We start from the raw sequence: 27,804 nt of genomic DNA on the forward strand, positions 1-27,804 counted from the left end.
AAAGAAAGAAAGAAAGAAAGAAAGAAAGAAAGAAAGAAAGAAAGAAAGAAAGAAAGAAAGAAAGAAAGAAAGAAAGAAAGAAAGAAAGAAAAGAAAAGAAAAGAAAAGAAAAGAAAAGAAAAGAAAAGAAAAGAAAAGAAAAGAAAAGAAAAGAAAAGAAAAGAAAAGGGAGGGGAGCTAGGGGGCGCAGTAGGTAAAGCACTGGCCCTGGAGTCAGGAAGACCTGAGTTTAAATTCAGCCCCAAACTCTAGACACTTAACTAGCAATGTGACTCCGGGCAAGCCACTTAACCTTGATTGCCTTGCCAAAAAAACAAACAAAAAAGAACAACAAAACATGTTACAAAGGAGATTGCCATTGGGACACAGAATAGATTGCTTAGTTATTAGATTGCCTCTTTGGTCCCTTAGGTCTCTGTTCCAAGAGACAGAAGTGTAGATGTTTAAGAGTTCAGACAGTATATCAGAGAAAATTTCTGAGGCAAGATCCACCAATATGGAGATTCCATCCTCTTTTAAAATCAGGAAGTCCAGTGAACAATTAACACTAATATTAATGGAAGTGGTGTCTTTGTAAATTTGTTTCTAGTTACTTTAAAATGTTTATAGGTCATAGGCTTTGTTCAATAAAGAGCTCTACTTTGAACTTGTCACTTCTTTTAAAGTAGCTGTCCCACAGTAACCAATCCACAATCCTTTGTTGCCGCTCAGTGTAGCTTCAGGGCTGGGATGGTAAATTCCAAGGTTTCATCATGAAGTTGAGCTGCAAGTGGCTGATAAAGGAGGTAACACCTTGAGATCTACTGTCATTTTTTTTGGCAAAGAAATTGGGATTAATTCACATAACTAATGTGTCAAGTATCTGAGGCCAGATTTTACTCTCACTTTTTACCCCCCAAAAATGCATTGATATTTTGGGGGTTTTCTAAGCTTTGAACAAAATCAAGGATTCTATGGAGTGGAGGGAAGGAGAAGATGTATTCTAAGCATGGGCGACAGCCACTACAAAGGCAAAAAGACTGAAGAGGGAATGTGAGGTTTAGTTGCTTTGTAGAATAATGTATAAGGCTCCCAAGCTAGGCTGGGGCCAGCTTGTAAAGGCATTAAACGCCAAAGTTTGCATTCGATCCTTGAAGTAAGAGGGAGCCACTGGAGTCAATTAAGAATGGGAGTAATCGGGTCGAATCTGTACTTTAGGAAAAATCACTTTGACGGCTAGAAATTGAATTATGGTGGAGAAAAAAATGAAGCAGAGAAACTGACTCAGGTGGTCACAGTCCACATGAGAGGTGGTGATGGCTAGAACTGGAGGTGGTGATTGTGTGAATAGAGAAAAAGACAGTTGTGAGAAATATTGTGGAGATAGAAATGAAAGATTTGGCAGCTGACTGAATGTGAGGACTCTGGGAGAGTAGAATCAAAGATCACTCCATGTTTGGGAAATTGGAAGCCTGGGAAGATGGTGTTGGACTGAACAGAAATAGGAAGTTCAGAAGAGGGAAGAATTTGGAGGGGGGAAATGAGTTCTGTACTAGACCCCGCTGAGTTGGAGGGGACTATGGGACATCCTGCTTGAAATGCCCAATATACAGTTGGTTATAAGACTGGAGCTCAAGGAAGAGACTAGGCCTGGAGATATAGATCTGAAAAGATTAGCCCTTGAGAAGCTGGAAAGATCACCAAGAGAAAGACTTTAGGGGAAAAGGAAAGCGGATCCAGCACAGAGCCTTGGAGATCAAGAGAGATACCTGGTGGACTTCACTCCAAAGCCTGGCTTCAGTGGATTCTTTTATCTCTCTGTTATCTTTTATTGAGTTCTTTTTTTTCTGATTAGTGTGTATAGTATATACGTCTCTAGATTTTATCATTAGGAGATGTTACCCTTCCCTTTCCTCCCCCCAACTCAATGTCATCAAGACCCTGCTCCAAGCTGTAGAGAGGGCTCTCCTAAAACTGACTCGAGCCCCCTAGGATCCCTTAGGAGAGGCATGAAGCCTCTTCAGAGATACAATCTCGATAGTTCCGGCTCGAGCTTTCACACACCCCTGATCCTACTCCCTTAGATTCCTACAAACTCCTTGACCTGGACCATTTTTCTTGGACTTTGATTGGCTTTGAGATTGGCCTGGGGTCCCAGTGTCTTCCGGCTTCTCTTCTTCTTCTCACTGTCTGCTTGTCTACTCTGGGTTGACCTTTGGTCACCTCAGGTTCCCCGTTATCTCTGTTTGTCTTGATTGTACTGTACCTTGGACTCTTTTGCACTCAGCTTCCCATTGGTACCAGAGACCCCCCAGCACTGACTCCTGATAAAAGCTGAGCTTAAAATGAAAGAGGCTTTAGTAATGTCAAAAGTAAAAAATGCTGGATGTTAAAAATTAAACCTTGAGTAAGCAGTCGACTTGTTTAGAATATCATGGGTGTGGGACTATAAAAATGTATGGAATGTAGTTGCTCAGAGTTATCAGTGTGACAACTGAGTGCCTACTATGTGCAAGGTCCTGATTAGGAAGGATCTCTTGCCACTGGAGAACTGCTCTTCGATCATCTGTGGGGGAGGGGTCTGTCTTTGTACCTCAGTGTCTAAAATAGAACTTAGAACATAGTAGGCATTTAATAATGCTTGTTCTCTGATTGGAGAGGCAGTACTTTCAAAAGAGCACTGGATGTGAATAAGACCTGGGTTCAAATTCAACTTCTGATTCTTACTGTGTGACTCTAGGGAAATCACTCCCTGGGCCTCAGTTTCCTCCTCTGTAAACTTGAAGTAGTTCGTCTCTGAGGTCTCTTCCATTTCTAGGTTTGGGATTGTATGATCTAATTGCTATATTTTCAACTGAAAAGTGGGGGTGGGAGAGTGTAGCAGGTGGGTTTCTGAATTTTTTCCAATAATCACTTCCACTGACCAAAAAAGAGAAAGAGAGAGAGAGAGAGAGAGAGAGAGAGAGAGAGAGAGAGAGAGAGAGAGAGAGAGAGAGAGAGAGGGGAGGGGGGAGGGAGAGAGAGGAAGAGGGAGGAAAGGAGGAAGGGAGGAAGAGAGAGGAGGAAAAAAAAGGAAGAGAGAGAGAGAGACAGAGACAGAGAGAGAGGCAGAGAGAGAGAGAAGAGAAAAAAAGAAGAGAGAGAAAAGAAAAGAGAAAAAGAGGAGGAGGGGAGGAGAGAAAAGAGAAGAGAAAAAAGAGGAGAGGGAGGGAGGGAGGAGAGAAAGAAGAGAGAGAGAAGAAAAGAGAAAAAAGAGGAGAGGGAGGGAAGGAGGAGAGAAAGAAGAGAGAGAGAAGAAAAGAGAAAAAAGAGGAGAGGGAGGGAAGGAGGAGAGAAAGAAGAGAGAAGAAAAGAGAAAAAAGAGGAGAGGGAGGGAAGGAGGAGAGAAAGAAAAGAGAGAAAGAGAGAAGGAAGGAGAAGAAAAGAGAGAGAAGAGAGGGAAAGGAGGGGAAAGAAGAGAGAGAGAAGAGAAAAGAAAAAAGAGAAGAGAGAGAAGAAAAGAGAAAAAGAGGAGGAGGGGAGGAGAGAGACGAGAAGAGAAAAAAGAGGAGAAGGAGGGGAGGGAGGAGAGAAAGAAGAGAGAGAGAAGAAAAGAGAAAAAAGAGGAGAGGGAGGGAAGGAGGAGAGAAAGAGAGAAGAGAGAAAAGAGGAAAGAGAAAGAAGAGAAAAGAGAAAGAAGAGAGAGAGAAGAGGAAATAAAGGAGAGCGCGCGCCGGGAGGAGAGGAGGGAGAAACCTTAACCTCTCCGGGAGTCGGAGCTGGTTCACGACATCCCGGCGCGGCTTGGAAAACCAGTTTGGTGGTTGAGAGGCCAGGAGAGAGGTGCCTTTCAGGCCGGGCGTCACGTGAGCTGGCCCGGAGTCCGGTTCCTCCTTCCGAGCGGCCCGGTCCGCGCGGGGAGGCAGCGTCCCCCGGCGCTCGGCCGCGGCGCGAAGCCCGGGAGAGGGTGCCGCCGGCGGCGCGCGCCCGGCCCGGGGAGGGGAGCCGGGGGAGGGGGAAGAGGGAGAGTAGAGGCGGGGCGTGCGCAAGTCCCCCCCTCCCCCCTCCGGGGGCGGGGCTTGCGCTGGGGGCGTGGGGAAGGGGCGTCTCAAATACTGTGAAATGGAGCTGCCGCCTTCAGAGCTGCCGGGGCTGCGGAGGAGATCACTTACCTGCGGGCCACTGAAATTTCAAACTTGTACTTGAGCGGGGGCGCGAGCGGATCCCGCCGCCGCGACTCGAGCCCGGCGGGCGCCCTCGTCGCGGGCCTCTCGCGGGCGGACTCTGTGGCCCCGCTCGCCGGGCTCCGCTCTTCTTCCCCGGGGGTGGTGGGAGAGGGCAGCCTCGGCTGCGCCCAGCCATGAAGCCGCAGAAGAAGTGCGCGCTGATGGTCCTCCTCCTGCTCACCGTCCTCTTCCAGACCCCGGAGTCGTACTCCACCAACGCCTATGTCACCGTCACCTACTACAACCAGAGCAGCAACCACTCCACCACCGAGGTGTGCGAGTGCGGGATCTACGGCTTGGCGTCTCCCGTGGCCAACGCCGGCGGCACGGTGGGCATCCCCAAGAGCTTCAACTACCAGGCCTGCGACCCCCACACGGAATTCACCTACAGCGAGACGCCCTGGATCGCTCTCATCGAGCGGGGCAACTGCACGTTCTCCGAGAAGATCCAGACGGCCAACCGAAGGGGGGCGGAGGCCGCGGTCATCTACAACGTCCCGGAGTCCGGCAACGAGACCCTCCAGATGGCCAATTTCGGTGAGTCGGGAGCCGCGCCCCCGCGGCGGCTCCCCAACGCGGCGCCGACGTCCGCCCGGTCGCGGCCGCCTCCCGACCCACCCGAGGGAGCTGGCGGGAGGCGGGAGGGTGGGGGCCACCGGGAGGAGTTCACCTTCAACTTGAGAGACTGGGCTGGGGGGGGGGGGTGCTCTTTTCCCATGATTATTTTGAAAGAGCGGGGATACGGGGATGGAACGGGCGGCCCGCGAGGGGGGGGGATTGTTGCATTTTCCTTTTTTAATTCCCCCCCCCCAGGACCGCTTTGGTTTGCTGATAGTGTTACATAATTTTTTTTTTTTTTTTAAACATCAACTGTGCCTTTCCCTGTAAACAGGAATGAAAGGAACGCTATTCCCGAGAAGCCCGCAGCTTCTTTAAGTTCGGGGTCTCCTTGTATTTTTCACTCCCTTTAAGCTGCTCCTGTCCAGAGCTAACCGCGTCGGGGCGTGAATTGATCTGTTGACCCGGCTAAAAATAGCTTATTGAAGTGACAATGTTGGCAAAAATGACTTAAGACTCAGCGCCGAGGTTTGTTCTTTTGGGGAAGGCGGCGGGGAGGAACTTGTCGGAAGCGTGTAGGTGAAAAGGCTGTCGCCAAGTCCCAATGGGTAACCACTCTTAAGGTTTTCCCAGATCAGAGCTGAATTTTCTCTCCCCCCCCCTCCCCCCGGGTGTAGAAAACTCCTTGTACTAGTGCAAATCCGCAGCGCAACTGGTTGTCTTCAGAGGTGGCCAGGCTCCCACGGCGGCTTCGGGGCTCGAACCCCGCTTTTCGCGACGCCCGGCGGCTTCCGCTCTCCCGAGTCTCGTTGTCCATCGTCGGGACGTGAGGATAGAAAGTGGCTCTGGCGAGCGTTGTGGGGTGGCATTCATTATGTAATTTGGCTTGGGTTTGCTCTTGGACCGGCTAGATTTGGGTTTTCCTCGCTTGCTGTGGTGGGGAATGAGCGCTGAAGAAACCCGCTCTGCCGAAGCAGTTCGGTACTCGCCCGGCGATCCCCAGTCGAAGAAAGACTTACCGTGGGCCGCCGACAGGGAAAGGGATTTTGCCCAGCATCGCTCAGCCAGTCTCTGTTCGAGCTGGGTCAAAAAAATGCATACAAAAACAAACAAACAAACAAACAAACAAACAAACAAAAAAACCAAAAACAAAAAAAAAAAAAAAAAGGTGGGGGGGTTAATTCCGAGGTGGGGTCGTTGGCCTCCCATCTGCAAGCGTTTATTAAACACGGACTATGTGCCAGACGCCGTGCTGGGGAAATGCTCGGGATGCGGGGGGGAAAGACAGTGCTTACAATGAATTTCCCTTCTATTAAGGGGGATGCTATAGGGACAAGTTCTGTGATTTCATTGGGATGGAGAGAGCTGCTGAAGGAGGAAATTCTCTGCCCTGATACAGTTCTGGCACCTATTTCACGATTCTTGGAGAGCTGCTCTAGAGTACTAAAAGGTGAAATGATTTATCCAGGACCACACAGCCAGTCTGCCTCAGATCTTTGTGGTTTGGGGGGGGGGCGAGCTGGCTTTCCAATACTCTATACTGCCTTTGTAGAAAAGGCTCTATCTAGCAGAAGGAATCCAGAGGAGTTAGGGAAAGCAGGTATGAGCAATTGGGAGGAATCAGGAAGAGATTTCCTACCAAAATATGGTCCTTGAGTTGTTTCTTAAATGAAGTGATTCTGGGAGATGGAGGCAATGCATTCTGTTATTGGGGACAGCTAGTGCAAATGCATGAAGACAAGATGGAGCATTCCGTGTTTAAGAAAAGGGAGGGGGGGCAGAGAAAAGGCCAGTTTGGCTCAGAGAGTTCTGGAAGAAGAAGAACATATAATGAGGCTGGGAACATTGGTTGGAGCTATATTGTTAAAGCATTTAAATAGCACATTTAAGTTGGTATTTGTCTTGGAGGCAATGGGAAGCGGCTGGAATATACTGGGAGGTGGGGAGGGGGGATCAGACCTGCACTGATGGAAAATTTCTTTAGCAGCTGAAAGGAAAATTGATTGGAGTGAAAATATGACAAGACTAACTAAGAGTCTATTGCAGGAGTCTAAGCTAGATGTAATGATGATCTGGGCTAAGGTGGTGTCTGTGACTGCAGAGAAGGGCTCATATTTGAAAGATGTTTTGGACATAGCAATGGCAAAGTTCAGAATTGAATTAGATCTGGGGAACAAAGGAGAGCGGGGAGTCCAGGAGAAGGCTGATGAGGAGCCTGGGAGACTGGTTTTGACAGAGGGGCTTTTCAATGGGGGAGAGAATGTACATGGGGGGAGGGGACATTGGTTCCAATTTGGAATGACGAATTAGAGATGTCCCTAGGATGTCCAGTTTGAAATGTCCAAGGGATGGTGGGTGAAGCAAGAAGGGAGTTCAGGGAACTGCCTCTGGATAGATATATGAATACAGGAATTGTCAGTGCAGAGATGATAATTGGATCCATGGGAACTGAGGAAGCCACCCACCGAGAGAGACTGTGTGTATACAGGGAGAGAAGAGAAGAGGACCCAGGACAGAGCTGGGGGCTAAAACCCCCAATTAGTGGGTGTGATATTGGCGACAAATCCGAAAAAGAGACCAAAAAGGGGAGGCTAGACATTTGGGGGGAAACCAGGAGAGAGAGAGATGCTTCAGAAACCTAGAGAAGAAAAAGAATACAAAAGGAGAAGGGTGGTCAACAACATAAAATACAGCCTAGATATCAAGAAGGATGGAGATTGAGGGAGAAGAGAAAAGGAATAAGCATCGTCTGTTATGTGCTCAAGGCTTTACTCGTATTATCTCATTGCATCAGATCATGAAGGTTTAGAGATGACAGTTTCAGTTGTGTGGAGACGTTGGAAGTCAGATTGCAAAAGGGTGAGGAATGAGGGAAAGAGAAAATGGAGGCAGCAAACGGAGATGTGATTTCCTTAAAGGGTAAATTCTTAAAGGGAACTCAGGATTTGGGATCAGTATTTTCAAGATGAGGGAGACTTGGGTATGTCTGGAGGTAACAGGGAAGGAGCCAGTGGATAGGGAGAAATTGAAGTGAGGATGGTTCAGGGACTGATCTGCTGGGGAAGATGAATTCAAGGGGTTAACCTTGGCTAAGAGGAAGGCCTGGGGAAAAGGAGAGAAGAGATAGTGAGAGATGATGTCAACGAGTTTTGAGATGAAGAGAGGGAGAAGGGAGAGCTCCTAGCAAATGGCCTCCTTGTCTTTGTCAGTCTGGTACAGGAAACAAATCCCCTTAACCAAGGCATGCAAGCACCTGTTCTCAGTGTTGCTGGGGGCACTGAGAAATTAAGTGACTTGCTTAGTTTATGTTAGAAGCTTGAACTCACATCTCCCTAGCTCTCATTAACTCAGGGAGTCATTGGACAAATTGAGGGAGAAGCAGATGACCTCTGATTTTGGCCTTGTCTCCATCTTTCCCTGATCCTCCTACCAATGCCTTAAGCTAGGGATTTCTCAAATGGCCCCACTTGGGATTTCTCCATCCATCCCCATCCTCCTCCCCATCCATCTTCAGCTGTCGACACTCAAAGCTTCTCTCTCTACTACCCAACTAAAACTATTTTTTAAAGACATGATGATTATTTCCCCAAACTAATGGCCATTTCTCCTTTTTGATCTCGGCAGTATTTGACACTATAGAGCCATCCCTCTTTCTTGATTCTAAGCTGCCTGCCCAGCACCTCTTCTACTCCCTGCTCACTGTTCCCCAAATTCCTGCCTTTCCTCATCTCATCTTGCTATTCCTTGTCCGGTTTCCTCCTTTGATTTTTTGCAACACGAAATCCCTACTTTGTTCATTTTCCATATATTTCTCTGTTTTTTTTTCTCCCCTTTTCTGTTCCGTGAATGAGGGCATCTCCCAAGGATCCATCCTCAGTCCTTTTCTCTTATATTTCTCATGGTGAGATTATCCCTTGGCTTCCATATTCCCATATATATAAATGATTCCCAGATATGTATTTCTAGCAGTAACATCAATGCTGAGTCCCATTTCCTACTGTTTGCTGCTGGACTTAGAATCTGGAAGAAGTAAATTCAAATCCTGCCTCAGACATATACCAGCTATGTGACATAACCCTTCTCAGCCTCAGTTTATTAATCAGTCAAATGGGGGCACTTACCTTTCAATGGTTCCCCATGAATAAACAATAAAGTCCAGCCTTTCAACTTGACATTCAAGGTTCTACATAATGTAGTTCCAATCTACCTTTCCAGCCTTCTCTTGTTATTGTTATTCTTATATTCTATACTCCATGCAAACTGGATTCCTCACTGATCTACAGACTCCTGCTTTTCTCCACCTCTGTCCATTAAACTCCTCCTATTCACCATTCGGTATCTAAGATATATAGTAAACCAACAGAACTATATGACCATGATTCATTTCCTGGTAGACAAGTTAATAGAGGCAGCTAAGTAGCTCGGTAGATAGAGCAATGGGCCCGGAGTCAGGAATATCTGAATTACAATCCAACCTCAGACAGCTGACATTAACTATGTGACCCTGGATAAGTCACTTAGCCAATTTGTCCCAATTTTCCCATCTGTAAAATGGTGATCATAATGGGGTTGTTATGACGATCAAGTGAAATAATAATTGGAAAACCCTTAGCACGGTTCCTGGCACATAGTAGGTGCTACATAAAAGTTTTACTATTGTTGTTGTTGTTGCTGTTGTTACAAGTGGTCAAAGGATATAAGCAAACAGTTTTTGAAAGAATTGTAAACTGTTAACATTTATATTAAAGAATGCTCCAGATCATTAATTATAAGAACAATGAAAATCTCTGAGGTTTTACCTCAGATCCGACAAATTGGCAAAGATGACAAAAGACTGGACTTGTCCATGTAGGAGGAGCTGTGGGAAAGACAGACACAATAATACATTGTTAGGGAAGCCGTGAAATAGCACAACCCTTCTGGAAAGCAATTGGGAATTAGGCAAATAAAGTGGCTAAAATATCAATATCCTTTGACCCAGAGATTCCATTGCTGGAATCTATATCTTCTAAAGAAGATATAGACAGAAATAAAGGTTCCGTAGACATTGAAATATCCAGAGTAGTTTATTTTTGTGGCAGCAAATAACGGAAACAAAGGAGATGCCTATAGATCGGGGAATGGTTAAATAAATCATGGTTCATGAAAGTAATGGAATATTACTGTGTTATGTGAAATACCAAATATAATGAATACAGAGAAGCATTAACGGATATAGATTATGGTAAACAGAGACATTAGACAATATAATCTAGTGTCTAGAATAAGGTAAATGAATAGAACAATCTCAAAATAATTGAAAATAAATGTTTCAAGATGATTAAAAAAACAACAAGAACAACAAGCTGGGACCCAAAGAAGAAAAGATGTGTGGACATTTCTCACTCCTTTGCAAAGGTATGTATGGGGTGGGGTGCCATGGGGTGGGATGGGGGTGGGGAGGCCCCAAAGATGGAAAATTACATATAATGTTAGATTTTTCCATCTATTGATCATTTTTGCTGAAATTTCTTTCTCTTATTAAAAAAATTCTTTATTATAAGAGATGGCTGTCTTGGAGGAAAAAGAGAAAAGGAGAAAGGGTTAGCTAGGTGACTTGTCTGCTCCTTCCCCCCAAAAATATGCTGCCTACTGTGTGCCAGGCATTGTGCTTTACAATAAGCACTTTACAAATATTATCTCATTTGATCCTCTCAATAGTGAAATAGATACTATTATTATCCCTGTTTTACAGTTGAAGAAACTGAGGCACTTAACAGAGATGAAGTGACTTGCCCAAGTCACATACCTGAGGCTGAATTTGAATTCTGGTATTTCTGACTCCAGGTCTAGTGCCACCTAGCTGCTAGGGAAAAACCTACTTTATATACAAACAAAAGATGCCAATTAAAATATATTGGGGGAAAATTACCTGGCTACCCTTTTAAGACTCATCCCAATTTCTCTGTGAATCTACACACATGAAAATAAATTTACCTTCCTTGACTTAACATAGCATTTTGTAATTCTTCTGTCAGCTTATGTTCTAATTATGATAATGGTCATTTGTGTGTCTATTGATTCTCACCTTCTTGAGTGTGAGTTCTCCAGGGCAAAGACAGTTCTATACACGACTTATACTATAGCACATTTAACATGGATGGGACTGCCTGCCATCTAGGGGAAGGAGTGGAGGGAAGGAGGGGAAAATTCAGAATAGAAGGGAGTGCAAGGGATAATGTTGTAAAAAATTACCCATGCATATGTACTGTCAATAAAAAGTTATAATTATAAAATTAATTTTTAAAATGTAAAAACAACAAAAACAATTAAAAAAACCATCTTTGTATCCCCAAAGCATACAGCAATTCAGTTTAGTTCAGCAAGCACCTAGTAAGTGCCTACCTTGGGTAGGATAGCATGGGTTTAAATCCCACTCCTGACACATATATGATGTGACTTAAGACAAAGTCAATCTCTAAGTGGAAGGTAACTCTCCCCGACTCTAGGTGCTGATTTGAATTGGTATGAATACCGATTTTATACCAATATATACCAATAAAAGTACAGCTCTGGTCCAAACATATGAAGGGACTTCTATTGAATGGATACAGCCAAAGAGCAGAAGCCAGGGCATGATATGCCACATATAGGAAGTCTCAAGAAGGTCAGACTGGCTGGAGTGATGAATCATTAGGAAATAAGTCTAGGAAGATAGGTTGGAATCTATAGGTTGTAAGAGGCTTTAAACATCAAACAGAAAAGTTGATGTTTTAGCCTAAAGCAATAAAGAAGGACTGAAGATGTTTGAGCAAAGGAGTAATGTGGTCATCAGACCTGTGTTTTTAGGAAAACAATTTGGCAGTCCTGTGGAGGTTAGATTAGAAAGGAGAGACTGGGAAAAGGCCTCAAAAATGCTTGATGATTTGAATCAAGGGACCCTCTCACATTTGAAATGAAATGGGTAGAATTTTCCCTTAGAAATATGTGCTTATAATAACCTTCTGGAGAATCAAGAAACTACAAAAACAAAATTATCACTATTAGAAGGCATTTAACTTTCTGCTATTTGGTCAGTTTTCATGTTAAATATCCTTCTTACCTTTACCTTCATTTGGAGAAATGATTAAAATATTTACCTTTAACTCAAAAAAAAAAAAAGAAAGAAAGAAATATGTGCTTAAACATGACTTTTATGGAAATGTTTGGCCTTCCTCATGGGATATGGGGTTAGGAAGGAAGAAAGAGAAACTGGAACTGAAGTTTTTGTTGTTTTGTTTTTATAGTTTTTATTTACCAGATATATGCACGGGTAATTTTACAACATTGACAATTGCCAAACCTTTTGTTTTAATTTTTCCCCTCCTCCCCCCCCCCATGGCAGGTTGACCAATACATGTTAAATATGTTAAAGTATAAATTTAATACAATATATGTATACATGTCCAAACAGTTGTTTTGCTGTACAAAAAGAATCAGACTTTGAAACGGTGTACAATTAGCCTGTGAAGGAAATCCAAAATGCAGGCAGACAATTAAACAATGTAGACAAAATAGAATTGGGAATTCTATGTAGCATTCATTACTGCTCTATTGGAACTGATTTGGTTCATCTCATTGTTGAAAATGGCCACATCCATCAGAATTGATCATCATACAGTATCGTTGTTGAAGTATATAATGATCTTCTGGTCCTGCTCATTTCACTCAGCATCAGTTCATGTAAGTGACTCCCGGCCTTTCTGAAATCATCCTGTTGGTCATTTCTTACAGAACAATAATATTCCATAATATTCATATACCACAATTTATTCAGCCATTCTGCAATTGATGGGCATCTACTCAGTTTCCAGTTTCTGGCCACTACAGTCAAACATTCTTGCACATATGGGTCCCTTGCCCTTCTTTAAGATCTCTTTGGGATATAAGCCCAGTAGTAGCACTGCTGGATCAAAGGGTATGCACAGTTTGATAACTTTTTGAGCATAGTTCCAAATTGCTCTCCAGAATGGCTGGATGTATTCACAATTCCACCAACAATGTATCAGTATCCCAGCTTTCCCACATCCCCTCCAACATTTGCCATTAGCTTTCCCTGTCATTCTAGCCAATCTGACAGATGTGTAGTGGTATCTCAGAGTTGTCTTTATTTACATTTCTCTGATTAATAATGACTTGGAGCATCTTTTCATATGACTGGAAATAGTTTCAATTTCTTCATCTGAGAATTGTCTGTTCATATCCTTTGACCATTTATCAATTGAGAATGGCTTGATTTCTTATAAATTAGAGTCAATTCTCTATATATTTTGGAGATGAGGCCTTTATCAGAACCTTTGACTATAAAAATGTTTCCCAGTTTATGGTTTCCCTTCTAATCTTATCTGTATTAGTTTTGTTTATACAAAAACTTTTCAATTTAATATAATCAAAGTTTTCTATTTTGTGATCAATAATGATCTCTAGTTCTTCTTTGGACATAAATCCATTCCTCTTCCACAGGTCTGAGAGGTAAACTATCCTATGTGGAACTGAAGTTTTAAAAACAAATGTAAAAAAAGTTTTACGTGTAACTGGGGAAAATAAAATAATATTTTAAAAAAATATGCGCTAAAAGCAAAGGTAATGGTTAAAGCCATAGGACCATAGATCTAAAGCTGGATGGGACCTCCTCCAGAGGTCAGCTAGTCCAAAATAAGGAAACTAAAATCTAGGGAGGAAAAATCCTTTATCCAAGGTTATTCAGGTAGCAAGTGGCTAGACTGGGATACAAGTAAATAGAATTTATAGAAACCATGTCATATGAGAAATGCTAGAGGGAATTGGGGGTACTCAAGCTGGACAAAAGATTTAGGGGCATTAGATCAACTGCTTTCAAGAATTTAAAGAGTTGTCTGTGGTAAAGGGATTAGACTTATTTTTTCTTAATGGTAGGAGGCAGAATGAGGAGCCACATTTGGAAACTGTGGAGAGGGAGATGAGTTCCACATCTAGAATTTCCCAACATAGTGGAAGGTTAGCACATACTAACCTTTTTTTTCTCAATAGTATTTTATTTTTCCAAATACATGTTAAATAGGTTTCAACATTCATTTTTGTAAGACTTTGTGTTTGAAATTTTTCTCCCTCCCTTTCTTACCTCCCTCATCCCTAAGACCGCAAGCAATTTGATATAGATTAAATATATGTGATCCTTTTAAATATATTTCCATATTTGTCATGTTGTGCAAGGAAAAAACAGATCAAAACAGAAAAACCACAAGAAAGAAAAAAAAACAGACCAAAAAAGGTGAAAATACCATGCTTCAATCCACATTCAGTATCCATACTTCTCTCTCTGGATGTGAATGCCATTTTCCATCCCAAGTCTATTGGAATTGCCTTGAATCACCACATTGTTGAGAAGAGCAAAGTACATCATAGTTGATCATCACATTATCTTATTGTTACTGTGTACAGTATTCCCCTAGTTTGTTTGTTTGTTTCTTTTTTTTCTTTCTTTCTTTCTCTCTCTCTCTTTCTTTCTTTCTCTCTTTCTTTTTTTATTTCTCTCTCTTTCTCTTTCTTTCTTTCTTTCTTTCTTTCTTTCTTTCTTTCTTTCTTTCTTTCTTTCTTTCTTTCTTTCTTTCTTTCTTTCTTTCTTTCTTTCTTTCTTTCTTTCTTTCTTTCTTTCTTTCTTTCTTTCTTTCTTTTTCTCCCTGAGGCAATTGGGGTTAAGTGACTTGCCCACGGTCACACAGCTAAGCAATGTTAAGTGTCTGAAATTAAATTTGAACTCAGGTCCTCCTGACTTCAGGGCTAGAGCTCTATCCACTGTGCCACCTAGCTGCCTTTCATCATTTCTTAGAGAACAATAATATTCCATTACAGAAATGTACTAAACTTGTGAACAGTACTAGAGACTGTTTCACTTTGGGCCTTGTTTCCCCAACACTTAATACAGTATTTGGCACATGGTAGGAACTTAAAAGATTACTTTGATGGAGTGGTCCAGTTCCTGAGACATTTAAGTTCTCCTTCACTGTAGGTATCCAAACTGAGCCTCCTGGTTAGAAGTATTGTAAAGGGGGACCTGAGTCCAAGTAGAGTTTGGATGATTTTTGGGGTCCCTGTCAACTTTCACAGTGAAATGGAGTTTCAGACCCAACCGCCCTGAATTGTGTGTTCTAGTTTTTGCACACCCTTCTGAAGAGAGAAACAGAGGTGGGGAGGGGGAAAGGGAGGTAAGAAAGGGGAGAGGGGGAAAGTGAGGACATTGGGACAATTTCAAGCCAGGTAGAAGCTGGTAGGGAATGAATATGTTATTTTGAAAGCTTTGGGTTTGTTTGTTTTGTTTGAAATCCTCAAACTGGCTTTCCAAGGAGACTAATTAGTACAAATGTGAGTAACCTGCCAGATTTCCCAATTGGTGGCAAGGCGCTAAAGGCAAGATGTGTTCAAGCCAAACCAACTCTTCCAGTAGTCTGGACCCTCTGAATGTAGTCTGAGGGGTACCAACAGAGCTCACACACAATAACCCTCTCGAGTACCTCTTTTCCACATTCAAATCCCCATTCTTCCCTTCTTGTAATGCATCTCGGAGAGTGCCAAGAGTCATTTTGAATTCAGAAATCCTGGTTTTATTTCAAACAAAAAGCACAGGGAGGCAGCAGGGTATGATGGAAAAATTACTGAATAGGAAATGGGCTCAAAACTCATCTCTGCCACTTCCTATTTGTGTGACTGGAGGGGAGGGGGAGGCGGCAAGTAGCTTCAACCTAGTGGGCTTCCATGTCCTTATCTGTAAAATGAGAGGGCTAGACACAATGACCTCTAAGGTCTCTTCTACTTAGAAATCTATGCTCCTCTGATCCCAGGGTTATCTTGATGACCAAATGAAATAACAAATGTAAAGTGTTAGATAAAGCAGAACTATTCTTATTACTACTACTCTTTTATGTGACCTCAGGTAACTCACTATTCCTCTGTGGGCCTCAGTTTTCTCATCTGTAAAAAGAGGGCGTTAGACTAAGTGACCTCTCAGGTTCCTTCTAGCTGTAGATCAAGGATGGTAAGATGCTAACCTCCCTGAGCCTCAGTTTCATCATCTGTAAAAAGTGGAAGTTGGATTAGATGGACTTTCAGGACCTTCCCAGATCTAGAGATATGATCTATTTTATAAATATTATTTGACTTTCATGATTTTTTTCAAATGAGGTTCTGTTTCTGAAGGGCTAATAAGGAAGGTAAGGAGTTCTGGGTAAGGAAGAAAGCTCACTGAGTTCCTTTTTTCTTGCTCCGAGATGCCTATGTGCTTCATATTTAATTTGGAGACTCTAAGGTTACTGACCTCATTATGTATGTAAATAGTAGAAAATAAACTCGTTGAAGGCAGGGGTTCTTTCATTTTTGACTTTGTTTCCTCACCACCTAAGGAGGGGCTTTAAAAATTCTGGTTGTATTGAGCTGAAATTTGAGCTCTCCACTTCATTTTATGAGCTTCAAAAAACAAATAAAGCTAAAAGTCCTGTTCTCAAAGTTGCCTCTGAATCTACAGTAAGGACTAGCACCTAATTTCAAAGATTTCTTAAAGGATACAGTAGAGGGGCAGCTAGGTGGCTCAGTGGATAGAGCACCAGCCTTGAATTCAGGAGGACCCGAGTTCAAATTTGGCCTCAGACACTTAACACTTCCTAGCTGTGTGACCCTGGGCAAGTCATTTAACCCCAGCCTCAGGGGAAAAAAAGGATACAGTAGATCTAGACTCAAGGAATGGTCAACTGGGGATGGGAGGGGGGAGTTGACAAGAATCTTATGTGGTTCAGAACAGCTCAGAAAAAAATGATGAATCTCACAGATTTATCTCCAATTGACAAGAAAACCTGATCACAAATTCGACACAGACACAAGACTGCCATTTTGCACCATACCAAAAAAAAAACGATGGCAGACAACAGTATGATTTTCTTCTTTGCCATTGATTTCTCTCAACTGAACATCCTACAGGTTCCAGATTTCTAGGTCGATAGAGTCAGAAGGAAGGAAATATCCAACACTACAAGCAGCGATTGCACCTTCTTTTCCTTCTTTCCCTGAAATTTCCCTCAGTGAAGATGCTGGGAATTAGTGAAATTAACTTACTTTCAGAAGCAAACAAAATAGCAAGTCAGGGCAGAGTGATTCTGCAAATGTTATCATCTTCCTGTAGACCATTGCTATTTTGTATCCCAAGCTAAAAGTAGTTTGATAGTATGGGATTTTGATGCCAAATATACGTGGTAAAATCCAATTACACTTTTCTTAAAAAGGAAGAAATGCTGAATGTTAGAATAACATAAATGAGATTTTTGAATTCTTATAAGGACATAACATTTCATTCTCTCTTGACCTCCTCCTTATTCCCCCAGTCTCACTATTTCCCTTGTATATCAGATCAAATAGAAGGGCAGGAATAGTAAGCTTGGAAATAATAGCAATAGGTAACATATTTTAAACACTTTGAGATTTGCAAAGCACTTTACAGATGTTATCTCATTGAATCTTCACAACAACCCTGGAAGACAGCTGTGATGATTATCCCCATTTTGCAGATGAGGCTTAAGAGGATGATTGTGACTTGCCTAGGATTTCAAAGCTACTGAGGATCTAAAGCAGGATTCAAACAGGCCTAGTACTGTGGTCTAAAATACCTATTTCTAGGAGGGTCATTAGGAAGAAACTGAGTACTAAATATTGGAAAAATAGACACAATTCCTTTCAGACTTATTATAGGGACTGTTATTAAATGCCGTATGATTAGGGCGATGAATGCATTAAATTTTGTTTTCCTCCTTTGTTTGAAGGATAGCCCATGAGGAAAAAGACTCCCCAATCCAGATTTTCTAGGCCAAACCATTGTCAAATTTGGAAATCAAATTACTAGGTTCTAGACCTGGAGGGGACCTCATTGGCCATCCTCCCTCCTTTTACAGATGAGGAAATCGAGGAAAGCCTGGGGGGATTAAAGTGCTTTGTCCAAGAATAGACAGATTCATCCATTCAGAGCTGGAAGGGTCTTCCGAGACCACCTAGTTCAGTTCCCTCACTTGGTAGTTGAAATTGGTTTTAAAAAACAGCTTAAAAATAACCTGTTTAGATAACTGTATAAATATGTATACATATATTATATTGAACATCTACTTTAACATATTTAACATGTATTGGTCTACCTGCCATCTAGGCAAGGGGAAAGGAGGGAAGGAGGGGAAAAGGTGGAACAGAAGGTTTTGCAAGGGCCAGTGTTGAAAAATTGCCCATGCATATGCTTTCTATATAAAAAGCTATAATAAAAATAAAATTAAAAAATCACTTATATATGACACTGAAATGCACTTCTCACTGTGCTTTTAAGAGCAAGCTAACTCATAGGTCTCTTCATTTATTTTCTTCACTAAATCATGTGTGGAGACTTGTGTCATTTCTTCTGGAGAGTCAGGGATATTAGTTGTTCAAATAATGGACTAGAAGCAAAGTTGTCATGATTAATTGAAAGATTTCTTTGGGAGGATCTCTGACATTGACGGTGAAGGGGAGTTCAGGTGAAAACAATTTGCTTAACCAAGTGAATTGGAAATGGATGCATTTATTAGTCTTTCAGGTATCTCTAGTAACACATGCAGCATAGAACATAGGAGATACTTGGCAAAGTAGCCTTGAATCAAGATGAAAATTGTTGAAAGTGCTGTTGAAAGGAAACTGTAGGGTCCAGTGAGGTACTCCTTGAGCCACTTGGGATACTATTGGCAATTAACTGGGTCTACAGGTTGCTCCCAGTGTCCTAGGAAGGTGTCATACAGGCACAGGTAATGAGGATACAAATAAAGGTAGCCACAAATTTCAGAGCTATGAAAGGGATGTATGGAGAGCTCAGGGGAGGGAAAGCTCGCTTCTGGAGGGGAGGAGGAGGAAAGGAAGAGGAAGGTTTCATAAAGAAAGGATACCTTGGGGCAGCTAGGTGGTGCAGTGGATAGAGCACCAGCCCTGAATTCAGGAGGACCCGAGTTCAAATCTGCTCTCAGACACTTAACACTTCCTAGCTGTGTGATCCTGGCCAAGTCACTTAACCCCAGCCTCAGGGGGGGAAAAAAAAAGAAAAGAAAGGATACCTTGCTGTGAGATTTGAAGGATCAAGAAGATTTGATTTGATTTGCTTTTTTGTAAATACTTATTTTTTTCTAATTCCATGCAAAATATAGGTCTCAACATTCATTTTTATGAGATTTTGAGTTCCAAGATCAGTAGGATTTTAGCAAATATAAATGTGTAAAAAGAAAATTCCAAGCATAACCATCAGCATGAACAAGGGGATCTGTCATTCGCAGAGGGAAATGGGGGTGGCGAGGTGTTTGTATATAGAGATAGAGATAGGAACTGGACGCGTGATTTTATTGGAATTGGAAATTATATCGTGTTATATACCAGGGGCCGAGCCTAATAATTAGACTTGTGTTTTCCTTGGCAGACAGGCAAATTTTCTTCTACCAATTCACATCAGCATCTCCTCTACTTCAACTGAGAGTAGTTTGTCAGGGGTCACGTTGCTTAGTTTGGGACTGCATCAGTAGGTCTGTGGCAGCTTTAGAAGCATAGCTGTGGAACAGGCCTCCCTCTTCTCCTGCCTCACTTCCCAGCTTATCAAATTCTGGCTTCTGCATGTTCAGATAAATGTGTAAAGAGACCAGAGAGAGTTCAGAGGATGCAAACACAAATCTTTACAAGGCTGGAAATTGAGATCTAAACAGAAAACTGGAAGAATTCAGTTTCTATGTGTACTATGGGAAGGAACACTGGGCCCAACAGCATCTGGGCCTGGTTTAGTTTGTGAAGAGCTGTATTAACCTTGGCCAAGAGCCCTCTGAGGCCAAATCTTCTCACAGAAGGTGCTAGCCAGGACAGGTAAAAGGAGAACGAATAGAAAAGTCCTCCTAGATTAGTGTTCCTTTGGGTGCCCCAAAGCTCTTCATGAGCTGAGCCTGGAAGGGAGATCTGGAGGCAACACAACATTTTCATTCTTTTGGAAAAAATGGAGGCTCCAAAAACATAGCTATCCCATTGTCCATCGTGGTTGTCAGGAAATTACCACAACACCTCGGTCCTTCCAGACATTTTGATGTATGGTCAATCAAGCTAAAAATAAACATCTAGGGAAGTCTTGAAGACTCATTGGAAGCTGAGGAAGGAGGAATAGGACTGAAAGTGGAGAGACTCATTAATGTATACCTATGGACCTCAATTCCACTTAAGCATGGACTTGTGAAAACAACTCCTATATTCTTTTGGCCCTAGCCCCTGTCTCAAAGCTTGGTTAATGCTGGATTAGTTCAGGCTTCCTACAAAGCCCAACCAGGGCATTTGCCCAATTCCCTGGATTGAGTGGTAGAGGAAACTGTTTAAGGATTAAAGAGCAGAGAATCTGCATAGATGTAGAAGCTGTGATTTCACTGGTTTATGGAACTCCCAGGTGAGGAAATTCTCTCTACCAGTGAAGGTCAGCACCTTCTCTGTTACTTGTCTAGAGAATGGAGAAGTGACTTGCCTGGAATATCAGAAGTTAACACTCAAACCTAAGTCTTCCTGGTTCCTTACCTGCCATCTGTTACCTAATTGAGACTAGACTCTAATTTCACTCTGCAAAGCACTATCATTTCTCAGAAGGAAGGACACAGGCATTTATTAAAAGTGCCCACTGTGTGCCATGCACATAGTAGTACTAACCACTTTACAATTACTACCTCATTTGATCCTTACAACAACCCTGGCAGGTTTGTTTTTCAGATATTTTCCAGTCATGTTTGACTCATTTGGAGTTTTCTTGGCAGAGATACTAGAGTGATCTGGCTTTCCTTCTTCAGCTCATTTTACAGATGAGGAAACTGAGGCAAATCCTGAGGTTAAGTGACTTGCTTAGGGTCCCACAGCTACTAAGTATTTGAAACCACCTTTGAACCCAGTTCTTTCTGACTCTAGGCCTAGCTCTCTAATCCACTACAGCGCCACCTAGCGCCCAAGGTCTGCCTTCAACAAATTTAACTTGCAGGCCCAAAGGATAGGCAGCTGACCAATACCCATTAACAGCCCTGCCTGACCCAACTTACTTTTAGACATGGCCACTGTGTAAATTTGACTTAATTGTTACAATAGAGAGCTTTCATTTACGAGAGGGAAGTAGAAGTTATTGAGGATGTAGGGAAAAAAGTAATAGTGATGTCAACATAGAAAGAAGAAAAGAATGAAACGATTCTCATATTTTTAAAAGGCACAGATGGGAGCCAAGGAAATTCAGGAGACACAGTACAAGCCAGACAGTGTGGATACTACTTTGTTGACTTAATATATACTTTACAGCATATAAAAACTCGATCGAATGAAGATTTGCAATTTCATATACAAGCTTCTGCTCTTTATATAGGGAAATGGTGATATTTGATGATATTTATTAAGTGCATAATCAATTTAAAAAAGAGACTTTCTTTTTGTTTTTCTTTTCACTTTTAAAACATTATTGATGAGGGCAGCTAGGTGGCGCAGTGGATAGAGCACCAGCCTTGAACTCAGGAGGACCTGAGTTCAAATCTGGTCTCAGACACTTAACACTTCCTAGCTGTGTGACCCTGGGCAAGTCACTTAACCCCAGCCTTAAAAAAAAAAAAAACATTATTGGCATTTTTTACTTTTATAACACATTTATTTCCTAATATAGCCCCCTTCCCTTCCCCATCAAGTCATTCCCTCTAACAAAAAAGAAAGAGAAAGAAGAGTAGTTCAGCAAAATTGACCAATATATCAACTGAAATCTGATAATATATGCAATGTTCCACATCCATAGTCTTTTAAATCTCTGTAAAGGGGAGAGGAAGGTATCATTTCTCATCATTTCTTCTGGACCAAACTTGGACATTATACCTGCATGACAGTCAGGTTTGCTGTGATGCTTATTAAAAGATGTGATTATTTTATTATAGTATTTTTATTTAAAATAATATTTTATTTCCTCTCCCAACTACATATAAAATTTTTCACATTAAGGGTTTTTTTTTTAAGTTCTGAGTTCCAGATTTTATCCTTACCTCCTCCCTCCTTGAGAAGGTAAACAATCTGATATGTGCATTTATTATTGCATATTATATGTTGTAATAATTTTTTAAAAAGTAATACAGGCTTAGAAAGTACACATGGAGTTAGGAAATTTATATATATATATATATATATATATATATATATATATATATATATATATATATATGTATATATATATATATATATATATATATATATACATCAGATGGCCTAAAGCAGGCCACAATTCAGTCCATCACTAGACTTTTTCAAGAAGAAGTTGGCAGCCCAAGAAAAGTCTGTCCTGTCTCTGTAAAATTTTATAGTTTTCAAAAATCTTCCCCCAGAACAACCCCAGGAGGTAAGGAGTATACATATCATTGTCTTTATTTTTTAAATCAGAAAACTGAGGCCCAGAGAGGGAGAATTAGATCAAGATCACAAAGTTAGTGGTGGCAGAGCTGAGACTTGAACCCCAAGATCTTTGGACTCCAAGACTGGCATAAATTCCCCAAAGCTGCCTTCCCTTCCCTAGCCAGAAAAGAGGTACCACAATTGTGAGTCTGCTGTGGAATCAATCTAGTTTAAACTCCAAGGCTGAGATTTGGTAATTCAGTTTCTTTTCTTTTCTTTCTTTCTTTTTTTTTTTTTTTTTTTGCTTTTCTTTTTTCTTTTTTTTTTATTTTTAAATTTCTTATTAATTTTTATAATTATAACATTTTCTTTGGCAGTGCATATGCATAGGTAATTTTTTTTTACAACATTATCCCTTGTACTCCCTTCTGTTCTGAGTTTTTCCCCTCCTTTCTTCCACCCCCTCCCCTGGATGGCGGGCATTCCCATACATATTAAACATCTTATAGTATATCCGGTGATTCAGTTTCTATGAAAGGCAGATTATTCTCATAAGTACTATTGGAGAGGTTCTTCCATTTATGCACATTCTCTGAGGGACATCTTACCCATCTGAAATTTAACATCAAAATAAAATGTAAATAGCACTTGAAGGCTTGCAAAGTGGTTTATATTATCTCATTTGATCACAACAATGCTGTGAGGTCAGTCCTGTTATCATCTCCACTTTACAGATGAGGAAAAGAAGGCAGAATGTCATCATAGGGAGAAAGGAAGACCTGGGTTCAAGTTCTACTTCTGAAAAATAAGTATATGACCATGGGCAAGTCACTTCCATCTCAATGTCCCCAGGCAACTCACTAAAATGTTCAGTTAAGGAAAAGGGGGAAAAATCCAGAAGGAAAAAAAAAGAGGCAGCTAGGTGGCCCAGTGGATAGAGCACCAGACCTAAGTTCAAATCCAGCCTCAGACACTTACTGGCTGTATGACCTTGGACAAATCACTTAACCCAGATTTACTCCTTTTCCTTTTTTTAGGTGGGGGGGGAGGGAGATAAGCTGTATTGATAAAATGAAATTCTAAGTCCCGTCCTATCTCATTCCACAAAAAAGGAAACTGAGGCTCAGAAAAGTTAAGAGATATATCAGGGTCGCATAACTAAGAAGTGTCTAAGGTAAGTAGCAATTTCTCCATTATATACCAAACCTGCCTCATAAACAAAGAGAGGTTTTTTCCTGTTTTATATAGGAGCCTAGAATTTAAAATCATGCCATTGGGTCTGCTGTAATGAAAGAGATAGTCTGATGATTATACCTTTCAAAGCAATGTATTTGGAGTTATAGACTTGGGTTCAAATAGTACCTCTACTTACTGTCTGTACTACTTTAGGCAGGATGTTTCCTCCTTTCTTGACCTCAGTATCCTACTTCATAAAGTGAGGTTGGATTGGAGAGTCTCTGTAGTCCCTTCTAGCCCTAGATCTTGGATTGTGGGGAGCTTTACATATATTGTCTGTAATTACATTAATTTCATCATATATCTTTTTTTTCCCCCTGAGGCTGGGGTTAAGTGACTTGCCCAGGGTCACACAGCTAGGAAGTGTTAAGTGTCTGAGACCAGATTTGAACTCGGGTCCTCCTGAATTCAAGGCTGGTTCTCTATCCACTGTGCCACCTAGCTGCCCCCATCATATATCTTTAGAGTTTACATATCTTTATTACATACTATAAATCTTGAATTACATTGCATATCTTATTTGATTCCCACACTGTGGGTATTATTTGTTTACATTTTACAGATGAAGAAACTGAGGCTAAGAGGGAAAATGAGTTGCTCCAGCTCATTTTCTCAGACACAGCTAGTAAGTGTCTGGGGTAGGATTAGGGCTCAGGTTTTCCTGATTTACAATCCAGCACTCCATCCACTTGACCACGTCAGCTGCCAACATGACTGGAATTAGAAAAGAAAATCTCTGTTGATGTCTGGTCCATAGCGCATAAATTAGGCTCTCACTTTAGTCAACAAAAAAGCATCCACACGACTATTACTAACAAACCAGATGACAGCATGCAAAAAGTTTGGACAGTCATGGGACTGAATCTAATAAGATGGAACTTAAAAGGGATAAATAAAAAAAGTCCTCTACTCATCTTCAAAAAGTCAGTGCCTCAAGTAGAGTATGGAAGAAGTCTGGTTAGACATCAGTGCGTCTGAAAAACATTGGGGGGTTTTAACAGACTGACTGCAAGCTGTTTGAGCCAGTAGCGTGACATAGCAGCAAAAAAAAGCTAAGTTAGGCTACATGAAGAGAGCCAGAGCACAGCAACCAGGAATAAAGAAGTGATACTCCCACAATGCCCTGGGCAACGCAGATCATGAGTATTGTTAATACATCCTAGGTAACATGATTGAGGAAGAGCACTGATGAGCTCAAGAGTGTCCACAGGAGGGTAGTGATGTACTTGGGGTCATTATTTAACTTAGAAAAGAGAAGACTTAGAGAGGTCATGGTAGCTGACTTCAAGTATTTGCTTTATCTTAGTTGTCTCCAAAGAGTATAAAGACAATGACTAGGAGTTGCAGAGAGGCAAATCTAGACTTGAGGTCAGGATAGTCAAGTTAACAATTAATAAACAGGTTTTAAGCTTCTCTATGTACTGAGCACCAGGGATACAAAGAGAGACTTAAGAAAAGAAATTCACAGTTTGATGAGGGATACATTTTACAAACACGTGTAAAAAGCAAGATAGACACAGAATAAACTGGAAATAAATTCAGAAGGAAGGCACTAAGATTAAGGACAGAGAAAGTCTTTTTGTAGAAGGTGAAACTTTGAGACTTGAAGGAAGTTGAGGATTATAGGATGCAGAGAAGAGGAAAGAGAGAATTCCAGGCAGAGAGGTAGAGACAGTGAAAATGCCTGGAGTCAAGAAATGGAGTCATGGGGGCAGCCAGGTGGTGCAGTGGATAGAGCATCAGCCCTGAATTCAGGAGGACCGGAGTTCAAATCTGGTCTCAGACACTTAACACTTCCTAGCTGTGTGACCCTGGGCAAGTCACTTAACCCCAGCCTCAGAAAATTTAAAAAAAGAAAAGAAAAGAAAAGAAATGGAGTCATGTTTGAGAAACAGCTAGGAAGCAAATGTACTGGACCACAGGGCCCTTGGAGAGAAGTAAATTGTAAGAAGACTGGAAGGGCAGGAAGGGTTTTAAAAGCCAAACAGAAGATTTTTCTATTTGATTCTGGAGGTAACAGACAGCCACTGGTGTTTATAGACTAGGGATGCTGACATGATCAGACTTGTAGTTTGGGAAGATTATTTTAGCAAATGAGTAGAACATGGATTTGTGTGGGGAGAGAATTGAGGTAGGAAGACCAACTGGAAGGTTATTGAAATAGTTCAATTGTGAGCTGAGGCTTTGCACCGATGGATGAGGCACAGAGAGAAGTGTTGTGAAGGTAAAATTGACAAGATGTGACAACAGATTGGATCTGGAAGATGAGAGAATTTAGGAGGTGGGGACAACACTTAGGTTGTGAGCCTGAGTGACTAGGAGGATAGGAATGCCCTCAACAATAACAGGGAAGGTAGGAAAAGGGAAAGGGTTTAAGTGAGGAAGATAATGGGTTCCTTTTGGACCCAGTTCAGGATGTCCAATTGGAAATGAAGGAATGGAAGGTCAGGAGAACTTGACACACAGATCTGAGAGTGATTTGCATAGGTGATTCAAGTTATCTAATTAGAATGATCCAAAAATGAAATAGGCTGCTTGGAGAGATAGTGGATGATTCTCCCAAAAGTCTTTTTTTTTTTTTTTTAATAAAATTAATAAATAATTGCTATTTTGTTATATCATTGCTATCAATATTTTTAAATGTCATTTCACAGATAATGATCAATATTGGAGGGGATGTGGAAAATGTGGAAAAACAGGGACATTGATACATTGTTGGTGGAATTGTGAATACATGCAGCCATTCTGGAGAATGATTTGGAACTATGCTCAAAAACTTATCAAACTGTGCATACCCTTTGATCCAGCAGTGCTACTACTGGCTTATATCCCAAAGAGATCTTAAAGAAGGGAAAGGGACCCGTATGTGCCAAAATATTTGTGGCAGCCCTCTTTGTAGTGGCAAGGAACTGGAAACTGAGTGGATGTCCCTCAATTGGAGGATGGCTGAATAAGTTGTGGTCTATGAATGTTATGGAATATTATTGTTTTGTAAAAAACGATCAGTAAGATGATTTTTAGTGAGCCCTGGGGAGACTTACATGAACTGATGCTGAGTGAAATGAGCAGAACCAGGAGATCATTGTACATGGCAACAAGACTATATGATGATCAATTCGGATGGACGTGGCTCTTTCCAACAACGAGATGATTCAGACCAGTTCCAATAATCTTGTGATGAAAAGAGCCATCTACACCCAGAGAAAGGACTGTGGAAACTGAGTGTGGACCAACAACATGGCATTCTCACTCTCTCTGTTGTTTGCTTGCATTTTGTTTTCTTTCTCAGTATTTTTTCCTTCTTGATCAGATTTTTCTTGTGCAGTGAGGTAACTGTCTAAACATATATTGGATTTAACATATATTTTAACATATTTAACATGCATTCGATTACATGCCATCTAGGGGAGGGGTGGGGGGAAGAAGGGGAGAATTTGGAACACAAGATTTTGCAAGGGTCAATGTTGAAAAATTGTTTTTCATAGGCATATGTTTTACAAATTAAAAGCTTTAATAAAAAATTAAAAAATAGAAATGTGATTTCCTAAAGATCCTCTCCCCAACTGAACTCTACCTTATAATAAAGAAACATAGTTAAGCAAAGAGAAGACCAAGGAATAAAACATGGTCTTCCTCTCTACCCTATTCCTGGGAAACATCATTGTATAAACAGCCTCCAACAACCTCATTCCATTCTTGTTAGGATTACTAAGTGAGAACTGAGGTTGTCTGGACAGTGACAAGGTGAGAATTCAGGTTTTCTGGACAATTACAAGGTGAGAACTCAGGTTGACTTGATAGAGGGGGCAAGGCTCATTGGCTGGGGTGGTTCTTCCCAGAAGCCCTTGCATTATCCCACGCCCATTCTCTGGGAGAATAAAAGAGAGGACTCTCAGAGAAAGAAGAAGACTCTCTGCATTACATCAGGCCTGACGGGGCTCTCTGCAGGAAGGGAAGTCACTTCTAAGGACAAGAGTTTAACAGCAACTGCCTGAGACAACGGTTCACTACAGGAAGAAGAATCTGTCTTAAGATTTGAGTAGACACAGCAGATCTCTTCCCAGAGAGCGATCCGGCAGCTTCTAGAGACGACAGCTCGCAACACATTCTTTTACCTCTTTCTCCAATTATAAGAGCAGTATTATATTATAATTATATATATAATTATATATATAATAATGTATATTATATATATAATATAATATATATATGTATGTATATATATATATATATATCCAATTATAAGAAAGCAGTAGTGCCTGGAACATAATAGGTGCTTAATAAATGCTTGTTCTCTTCCTTCCTTCTCCATCTCACTTCAGCTACACAGCAGCATAGTCGCTCCCAAGACCTCACCAGCTTTCAAAATTATACCATCCCTTGCACCCTCAACTCAAAAATACTCCTCTGACAATACTCC

The 27,804-nt window shown here is 41.3% G+C and overlaps 1 protein-coding gene across 2 annotated transcripts in view; it reads left to right on the top strand.

Annotated features, from left to right (window-relative positions):
• The first annotated feature begins 4,050 nt into the window (after window positions 1–4,050).
• The window catches only part of RNF128 (ring finger protein 128), a 124,775-nt gene continuing 101,021 nt past the window's right edge, over window positions 4,051–27,804 (top strand). The window contains exon 1 of one of the 2 annotated variants that reach the window (XM_074277960.1): window positions 4,051–4,721. In XM_074277960.1, coding sequence (XP_074134061.1) covers window positions 4,319–4,721 — 403 coding nt within the window. In that variant the 5' untranslated portion in view covers window positions 4,051–4,318. The remainder of the gene's footprint in view (window positions 4,722–27,804) is intronic. The other variant, XM_074277963.1, reaches the window with a different exon arrangement.

This window comes from Sminthopsis crassicaudata, chromosome X (genome assembly GCF_048593235.1).
Source record: "Sminthopsis crassicaudata isolate SCR6 chromosome X, ASM4859323v1, whole genome shotgun sequence".
In the NCBI taxonomy this organism is placed as follows: domain Eukaryota; kingdom Metazoa; phylum Chordata; class Mammalia; order Dasyuromorphia; family Dasyuridae; genus Sminthopsis; species Sminthopsis crassicaudata.